At 34.6% G+C, this 9,993-nt stretch overlaps 1 protein-coding gene across 1 annotated transcript in view; it reads right to left on the bottom strand.

Annotated features, from left to right (window-relative positions):
* Positions 1 to 61: 61 nt before the first annotated feature.
* LOC129233014 (elongation factor Tu, mitochondrial-like) overlaps positions 62 to 9,993 on the bottom strand; it is a 91,398-nt gene continuing 81,466 nt past the window's right edge. The window contains exon 11 of the mRNA XM_054867093.1: positions 62 to 415. Coding sequence (XP_054723068.1) covers positions 208 to 415 — 208 coding nt within the window. The 3' untranslated portion in view covers positions 62 to 207. The remainder of the gene's footprint in view (positions 416 to 9,993) is intronic.

Here is a 9,993-nt window from a genome sequence, read left to right as displayed (position 1 = left end):
CCTTCTACTATATATCCTACAAACCACCATCACCACAAACAAGACAATAAAGACATACCCGTAACAACCAACACTTTATTCACAGCTTTTCCGTAAAAACGTAATAAGTTTCTTACTTCATACTTCTAACTTTTTTTTCTCTCGGAGGATACGAGTAAAGACGGGAACACAAAAACGACAATACTAATGAGCGTCGAAAACGAAAAACTAGCTCTCGGCCAGCTTCTTGAGTTCAGCTGCTGCGGCTTCCCTCCTCTCCTTCTTGCGACCTTTCAGCAACTTGTCCCTTTCGAGCTCGTTCAGGTCTGGCATGATCTTCGTGAATACTCCAGTGCCGAAAGTTGTGCTCCCGTCTCTCAGGGTAAAACGCTGTCCACTCTCGATGACCATCGGCTTGATGAATTTCATCGTCAACCTTCGAGGATGATCGAGGAAAGTTAATTGAACAGCTGAACTACACCTTGAATATACAGGGCAGAGCCGTGTCCAAGGGGAGGGTTTTAGGGGTTAAACCCCTCCCATTGGAGAAAATATAATGAGCAAAAAGAAGAAAATGCATAGTTGACTTTTATAACTTTAATGTAAAAGTTTGTATGAAGAGAAAAAAAAATAATTCTCCCTGAAGTTTTTCTGCAATTTAAGACTGTTAGAGCTTTACTAACTGGAATAACATTTTAGAAAAACTATGTGGGGGGGGGGGATTATTGAATGATTTATCAACACAAAGCATCAACTGCGTTAATATTGCTTAAGGAGGTTATGATGTATTCAGTATATGTTGCTGCTATGAATATATGCATTGATTGTGTTTGAAAATGTAATTTGCTTCTACAATAAGCTTTTTCTTGTTTGTTTTACTAAGCAGCATTTCAGAATATGAAACCTAATATACATGATGCATTATAAAAGAATCTGTGGGCGGTTTTTAATACTAATTGCAAAAAACTGCGTAGTAAACAGACTTGATTAAAAAAGAAACAAACAAGGTTTGATTTCAAAAAATGTACGCAGGAATACTGCAGCTATTTGCACAGCCGGAATTATTCTTCTGGGTGGGGGGGGGGGGAGTACAGCTAAACTCTCCCCTCCTTGGGAAAGGATGTAAGCTTTAAAACCCCTCCCTTTATGAAAACCTGGACACGGGCCTGATACAGGGTGCTCCGTTCTAACCTGCAAGATCTCTATTTTCGCAACCCTTAGTCCTAGATGCATACTTCCGATTGAAAAAATCTTCAAAATCAGATGCAGGGTTAAGATATTGAAAAATTGAAGTGAAAATAAAAATGAGTCGAAAAATACAAAATTTAACTTTTTATGCGGTCCCTAAGTCCTATAAATTATAGTTAGGGAAATAATCTCCATTGAAAAATATTACGGACACAAAAAACTTGACATTTGTGCGACCAAAACTCAAGGAGATATTCCAGTTTAAAGCTTTAAGGGAATATACAGAAGAGGAGATTGGAACTTATCGGCCTTTCAGAAGAATCACAGGTCGTCAAAGTAAGAAAACCAAATTATTTACATTTTTCATTGCTGTTCAAAAATAAATGCAAATGTTATGCCGTGATACGCAAAAACACACTGCAAAACCTCGAACAATTTGAAAAATCACACTTTAAGCACACATGTAGTTTTAAACACTTGTTAACCGCTATATTTATGTACATTAGTACGACCAATATTCACCGAGATACGAAACTCTTTGTGACTTACATCACTTTGCTCTTGCCGTCAATAACACCTTTTTGGGGGGAAATATAGCAGTTAACAAGGGTTTTAATTTATATGTGTGCATACCAAACCCGTAGTCCAGGATTTCATAAAGGAAGGGGTTGAAACCTTTTCCCTTTGTAACTTCCGTTGTCAAACGAAAACTAACTACGCGTGTTGAATAATTCATTTTAGTTCGATAACTAGGCTTTTTTTAATACGTTTTGCGTTTTTTTTTTTTAATGAAATCTTATTTGTACAGTTGAACATTTTGTAAAGGCACACATATTTCTTTTATGCCACCTCATTTTCCTTCTTTTTTTTCCATCAAATAACATTGAACAGGAATTGAATGAAAATAAAAATTTTATTTAAAAAAAAAATATTGCTGTTTCGCATGGAAACATTTTTCTACTGTGTGAAACGACTAATTCATCCAACACTAAAGGCGTACCATAAAAAAACAAAGTAACCATTTTCCCTGCCCCTAAGTTTTTTTTTTGGGGGGGGGGGGGCTACGTCATTGTCTAATATTCTTTTAAATAATTTTCCCCTGCATGCTTACAGCATTCCCGAACTCTCCAACCATTCCATTTTTTCAAGCACTTAAAAGCGAAGGGGCTTGAGAATCCTACGATTGAGGAAAATGTAAATTGTTAAAGTTGGGGAAATATTAAAGAGGGTGAATACTGTATCAGAGTTTAACTCCAAAATTAATTAAAACTTAAAATACGTTTTGGAAAATCGTTTAATGATTCATTGATTTTTTTTTTCTCCAATGGGAGGGGTTTCACCCCTAAAACCCCCCCTCTGGACACGGCTCTGGTGCATACAGAGTGGTTTCTCAAACTGTTTGAGGTTTTGTCGTTTTTGCGTATCACGGCATAGCATTAGCAACAATTTTTGAATAGCAGTGAAACGTATAAATACTTTGCTTTTTTACTTTGACAGTCTGTCCTTCTTCTAAAAAAGGCGATAAGTTCCAATCTCATCTTCTGTATGGTCCCTAAAAACTTTGAACTCTTAATATCTCTTGGAGTTTTGGTAGCACCAATGTCAAGTTTTTTGTGTCAGTAATAGTTTTCAATGGAGATTATTTCCCTAAACAGGAGATAGGGGACCTAGGGACCGCATAAAAAGTTAAATTTTGTATTTTTTGACTCATTATTTTTTTTGCTTCAAACTTTCAGTATCTTAAGTCTGCTTCTGATTTTGAACATTTTTGCAATTGGAAGTATACAGCTAGGACTAACGGTTGCGAAAATAACGGTCTTGCAAGTTAAAACGGAACACCCTGTATAACAAGAATATACTTTACATGATAACCAGTTTTAAAGGTAATATGTATTTAATTAAGTATAAGTAACAATTTTGTACAATTTGCTGCATTGTACCATTTCTTGTACGAGTATTTATTCCTAAATAAATCTAAATTTTGAAAAGAGGCAACAATTTCTAACCAGTGAGCCCTTGAACAAAGGGTTGGGGGAGCCAGAGGTCAATCTTGGCTGCATCACTCAATAGTGTCAACTTTTCATATTTTTTAGAGAAAAATACATTTTTTTCATTAAAAACATTTGCGTTTATAGTGTTAAACGAGTAAGAACATAAATTTTAAAATTAAGTCTGTTTGTAAAGAAAAAATTTACAACAGAGAAAAGTCTAAAATTTCTTTATGTGGTAAAACATACTTTTCACAGAAAAATTGAAAATAAATAAATATATAAACGATTGGTTATCTTTTTCCTTGCATTGGAACCCAAAATTTGTTTTTAAAAGCTTCCTAATATGATTTTGGAATCAAAAGAACAACTTGCAGCTGCCTCATTTAATCATGAAATCTCAAAACTTTTAACAGGCTCTAAAGCCTAAACCATTTGAGATTCTTCCATAAATATTTTTTACAGACTTAAATACACAAAAAAAGTAACCATGCCAAGTTTCAAAAAATTCGAAACTGTTGGGTGCTAACCCACGTTTTTTTTATTGACTTCTGAATTTTTTCGAAAATAAAATAAAGAAATAAAAATATTATTGAAATGATGAATAAAATAAGCAGATATAAGGTAGCATACAGTAAAAAACCATTCAACATTAAAAATAATTGAAATACTTGCAGGATGCAAAAAGATTGAAATCTCAAACGAGGCATGCAACTTTTGGCGCAGCACGTGTTTGACGTCGTTGGTATGATTCCAAAACATACATTTTCGGCAGATATCGCGGAGGATGAAGATTCGATAGGAAAAAATAGAAAGAATAAGAAATCGAGTGCCAAAAATTCGAAAAAAATCATATTTTTTTCCAATTTTTGGGGAAAATAAGGCCTGAAAGAGGCAAAAAAAGGAGGAAAAGGAGGAAAGGTTTTAAAAGCCAGAGGAAAAAGCCGGAATTCCGGCAAAAGCCGGAAAAATCTCATCCCTGCTTATAAGATTTTTTCTTGTCGATCTATTGATTAGAACATGCTATGAAATTTTAAAATTTGGCAGTGAGCAGAGTTCTGTAATTTAGAAAAAAATATTTTCTTAACCCCTTCAGACCTGGTGTCCGGTATACCGGACAACCACTTTAAACAGCTGCTAATTTTTTAGTAATTGATTTAACTAGTTGATTTTTTTTTTTTTTTTTTTTTGTAGTTGACTCTTTACATTTTGCTTATTTTAATCTGTGAAACAATTTTTCGTTTTGGGACTGACAACACTGCATATAAGGATTGCAGGTTAAAACGGAACACCCTGCATATAAAAAATATTTTAGTTATAAGCAGTATGCCCTTTAGCCAGAAATAAGGCTGCATGCAATATACCGACAGTCTGGTTAAAGTAATAACCGGGCCAGAGGCAGGTGCTTATGTTTCTTCGATACTAGGCTGACCATAGACTAATAATAAGAGTAGACCGAGCTTTCTCATTCTTGCTGATGAAGAAAATTGGTTCATAGATGTATCACGTGACTAGTGGAAGGGCTTGGCGAAGACTTTGGCAGCATGGTTGCCAGATGGCAGCATTATCTACAGTTTGGCACTCGACATGTATTTTAAGACAATGTGTTTTCATTAAAAAAACTTCCAGGTGCAGAGATTGAACTGTTTTTTCTTTTAGTTATGCATTATTTTGACATTAGTAACAGTTTTTGATCAGTTTTCGGTAACTTTTATTTCATTTGGAGCTGTCAGCGTTGGCGTGAACGAAATGGCGTAAACGTTTTGCGTTAACGCAAAAATGTACTCATCGGTGTCTTAAATTGAAACTGTAGGTAAAAATCTTACCGTTTGCTGATTCCTCTTGGTCGCTTGCTTCTTTTATTGCTTAGAGTGTTATTGAAATTGACTAATGAAAATGCACAGTACTATTTAAACGAAAAACTCACTATATTAACAAAATATTTACAACTTAGAATAACAAATTTACAAATCGGACTCCATAAAAGATCATTCTTCCGTGTTCCATGAATTCTATTTATTTTATTTCTCGCGGGCGTTAATGTTGCTAGGATATCCACTAGTCACATGGTTTGGTTTATGAGCAGCAAAAGGGTTGCCATAGCTCGGTCTACTCTTATTATTAGTCTATGAGGCTGACTGATAGAAAAAACTGCTTTGCAGTAATCATTTTATGGCATCGACTTTCCGTTTTCAATACTTCTTTTTATTTTACTACTAGCATTCCCGTACCCGGCATTGCTCGTGGGTAATGGAATTAGCAGGGATTAACAGTGCTTGGTGCACAATCCCCTATAATAATTACTTATTACCTATAATTTTTTCTAATTTTGGGAGGATCCCGGGGCCCCTGGACTCCTTATGAATATGTTCTTGTCCTTAACCGATCTTTAACTGTTATTAACGATTCTTTTAAAGTATTGATTATCTTTGCAAACACAGGCCATCTGCATTTTATTGATATACCTGTGTTTAAGCAAGAACTTCTTTGTATACAACATTTTTAGTTTTTTTTTTTTCTGGTGCTAAAATTATTAAGCTGCTTGATGAACTGACTTTGGAGCAAGCTACATAACATTGGCCATGTTGAAAAAAAGTCTTCTCTTAAATCGATCTCTGCTACTTTTAATGTCTGTCCTTGTGACTTATTAATGGTTATTGCAAAGCAAACTTTAACAGGAAACTGCAGTCTTCTAAATCCAAAAAGGTAGTCCGCCTGTGATGATGCTCTTAAAAACTACGTTTCTAGTTTTGAAAAAATAAAAGCAAAGGACAGAAACATTATTATTTGACTTGAGAAAAGCCTCGAAGAATCACGTGAGAAACAAAAACAATATCAAATTTAAAATTTTCTATCGAAAGTTGAGATGAAGTACTGAATAATGATTTGAATGGAGGAAAGCCTCCGAAAATAAGGGATTTAAATTTCAATGACAGGTTTTAATTTCACAGATATTATGGGGTTTTAATTAATTTCTCCAAAACTAATTGATATTTCGAAAAATCCTTTCTTAGTGGATACTTTCGTAATCATGTGGACATGCCTGCCAAATTTCAAGTCTGAGGCTTCTTAGGTATTGGCTGTGCATTGATATATATATATATATATATATATATATATATATATATATATATATATATATATATATATATATATATATATATATATATATATATATATATTATCTCAGGACATTGATTTTTATATATTAAGATTAGTATACAACACAAGGCATATTGAGCAAGAATACAAAACTATTTAGTATAAATACGATTTATTTATTGAAAATATCATATAATGCACCGTAACAAAAAAACAAATCCGCCAACCACACATCTTGTGCCAACTAACTCTATTCTTTAGCACAATAGATGACCATTAAAACAAAAAAAAAAAAGGGAAAAATGAGTTGTATTGATCTTTGTGTTATATAGATCATTTCAAATTTAGGAAACTTCAATATCAATATGTTTGAAAATAATATCAATGTACACTGAAACCTGTGTATAACAATACTGGTTATAACAATAAACCTGTCTAAAAAGATATTTTCCAGTGTTCCAACAAAATTCTCATTTACCCATTTTCCCAACCTGACTAGTGATAATCACATTGCAGATGTACCTTTCTATAATGATAATCCAACATTTTCCCCAAACAACAAAACATGTAGACAATTTTGATAGTACTAAGAAAGTCTGTACCAAATTGCAAGTAAACCGGTGCATTAGAACTTGAGATATCTCGTCAATCGTATAGAAAAAGAAACAGTTTCGAGAAAAACGCTTTTAAAGTTTGCAGCAAAAGAGTTTGTTTTAACAAACTTAACTGTAACTCCATAAATAATTTGAATTTCCATAAATCCTCTCAGAAACTTATTCGTAAAGGTTTATTAAACTTTAAGATTATGAAGGGGGAAAAAATTGTATTTTTTGGAATTTCTAGACTAGAATACCCCCTTAAGAATGGTGAACTTATTAGAAATGACGTTCCAATAGTGATCTCTGAAGCGAACTGAAGAGGAAAATTGTCAAACGCAAACCAAAACTGTAAACTGAAACGCGAACTTTCAAATCCAAACCAAAACTAAATAATTCACTTTTGTTCCGCGTTCTCGTCCATATTGTAAAACAGTCTCTCTCGAACCACCGTAGTATGTAGATATCTGATGTAACGTTAGCTAATAAATGTAATTAATTTCTTTATTAGTTGAATTATTGAGTAGTGACTACATAAAGCATGTAACAATGACTACACTACACAATTAAAAGAAATACAAAACGAATATAGAGAGAAGGCTCAACGTGAACAACAGATGAACTTATGAAGGTAAGCTCTTTGCTTATCTATTATCAATTTTGTTTCATTTAAATCGAATTGGTATGAATGGATAATTATTATTAGATTGGCCTACCGATTTATAACAGAACTGAACATCACACATCATTTTCTGGCTATTTTTGGAATCGGGATCTAAAATGCGTAAAAAATTCCAAAATCCAGTCCACAGAGCACCGGATTTCGAGTCCAATATCGTGCGTAATAAACATGCAGGTACTGGGTTCGTACTCAATTTCAGAAATAAAATGAAGGAGTTTTGGAGGAGTTTTGAAGGAGTAAAATGAGATTTTGAAGGAGTACTAGTGGCCGTCCTTAAGTGATGTCGCCCTTTTCCCTCAAAGCAGAATACTACTAAATTTGCGACGTACGTCGCAGAACAGATGCCTGAGCCGCAGAACAATTCTGATCAAATATGAGAGGAAAACTGACAAATTTTCTGCAGAAATTCTGCAAATTTCAGTGAAATTTCTACAGAAACCGCGGTGCAGAAAATCTGCAGAACCGCGGTTCAGAAAATCTGCAGAAACCGCGGTGCAGAGAATCGGCAGAAACCGCGGAGCAGAAAATTTGCAGAAACCGCGGTGACGGAAAACTGCAGAAACCGCGGTGACGGAAAACTGCAGAAACCGCGGTGCAGAAAATCTGCAGAAACCGCGGAGCAGAAAATCTGCAGAAACCGCGGTGACGGAAAACTGCAGAAACCGCGGTGACGGAAAACTGCAGAAACCGCGGTGCAGAAAATCTGCAGAACCGCGGTTCAGAAAATCTGCAGAAACCGCGGAGCAGAAAATCTGCAGAAACCGCGGTGACGAAAAACTGCAGAAACTGCGCTGATGGAAAAATGCAGAAACCGCGGTGCCGAAAATTTGCAGATACTGTGGTGCCGAAAATCTGTAAAAACTGCAGATTTTCTACAAATATCTTCCAACTCAAGACAGAACTTTTGCAGAAATTTTGCAGATTTCTTAAAATTAGAAAAAAAAAATCTAAAACTCTCGAAAATTACGATAATTTGGCGGAAAGCTCACAATGTTGGATTCGATAAGTCCTTTGTAGACTTTCCCAGTAGATCTTCATCCACTATAAAGAATCTCAATCGGTTTAGGTTTGACACCTTGTTGAAGTTTTTTTGATTTTATAGTTTTTTCATGATCAACTAATTTTCCAAATTCAGTGCTCTATAATTAGTCGTTTGTTTGAAATCTGTGATATTTCCGAAAACATCTCATTTCCACAGAAATAAATAGCAACAGTCCAGTTAAAAAAAAAAAAACCTACATGAAACGATTTTGAGTTTTGACACCCAATTTGTCGAAAATGTCACGTTTTTTCGCGTACAATGCTTGAAGTACTTGCAGAACAATTTTGCTCAAATGATTTTACGTTGCAGAACATTGTAAAGTATTCTGCTTTGGGGCCCTTTTCTTTTTATTTGACCCACTTCCCCTTTATCCCAAAGTGTTACACTTCACGTAACTCCTCCTCTTGCCACATGTCATATTTTTATAAACATTGTTGCAATAACTATGTGATGTCACTTTTTCTCACCCTCTCTCTTCCCCTTGTCCCAATTTCATGAGCCCATCTCCTCCTCAAAGCATGGCATCACTAGTGGATGACCCTTTTTACAATATCATAACTACGGTTAACTAAACAATTGTTTTTTAACATCATCACTTACTATAGTATATCTACTTATGTATTTTTAAATATTTAAAAAAATTAGACAAACTGACTTTTGCTGTTGAGAGTGTGGTGATAGAAAAGCAATAACAATAAAACTTGAAAAAAAAAAACAGCCAAGCACCCTTTAAGCATGTTTTACTTCACATATCAAATGTCTTAGTCATCTAATAATAGTTTCACCTTCAACTTTTACGACTTCTATGCTCAATTTGTAAATCACACCTTTATGAAAAAATTAAATATATGAAATAACTACATCAAAATCATCCTCGTGACAAAGTTAGTTGTCGATCGAAATATTTTAAGTTACTGCCATAGAGGAAGATTGTGTAGTCTTGAACTCTAAAAAAGAAGGAGTTTTGAAGGAGTTAAAACCAAAATGAAGGAGTTTGAAGGGCCCTTCAAAAACATTTCATAAATGAAGGAGTATTGGAGGAGTTATATTTGACACCCTTCCGCCTTCCCCCTTTATCACTTAGTATCACACTTCACCTAACTCTTCCTCTTGTCACACACACACACGTCATACTTTCTACAAACAATAACTGTGTGATGTCACATTTTGTCACCCTCTCTCTTCCCCTTGTCACAATTTCATGAGCCCGTCTCCTCCTCAAGGCATGACATCCCTTGTGGAAGATCCTTTTTACAATATCACCAACTATTATTTTTTTCGACACAATCACTTAATATAGTACATCTGCTTATGTAATTTTTAAGATTTAAATAATAATTAAACAACCCGACTTCTGCTGCTGAGAGTGTGGTGGAGGGAAAAACAATAACAATAAAACTTGACAGGGGCGTAGCT

The sequence above is a fragment of the Uloborus diversus genome, unplaced genomic scaffold (assembly GCF_026930045.1).
Source record: "Uloborus diversus isolate 005 unplaced genomic scaffold, Udiv.v.3.1 scaffold_15, whole genome shotgun sequence".
Classification (NCBI taxonomy): Eukaryota; Metazoa; Arthropoda; class Arachnida; order Araneae; family Uloboridae; genus Uloborus; species Uloborus diversus.
This window is presented reverse-complemented; position numbering and strand designations above follow the sequence as displayed.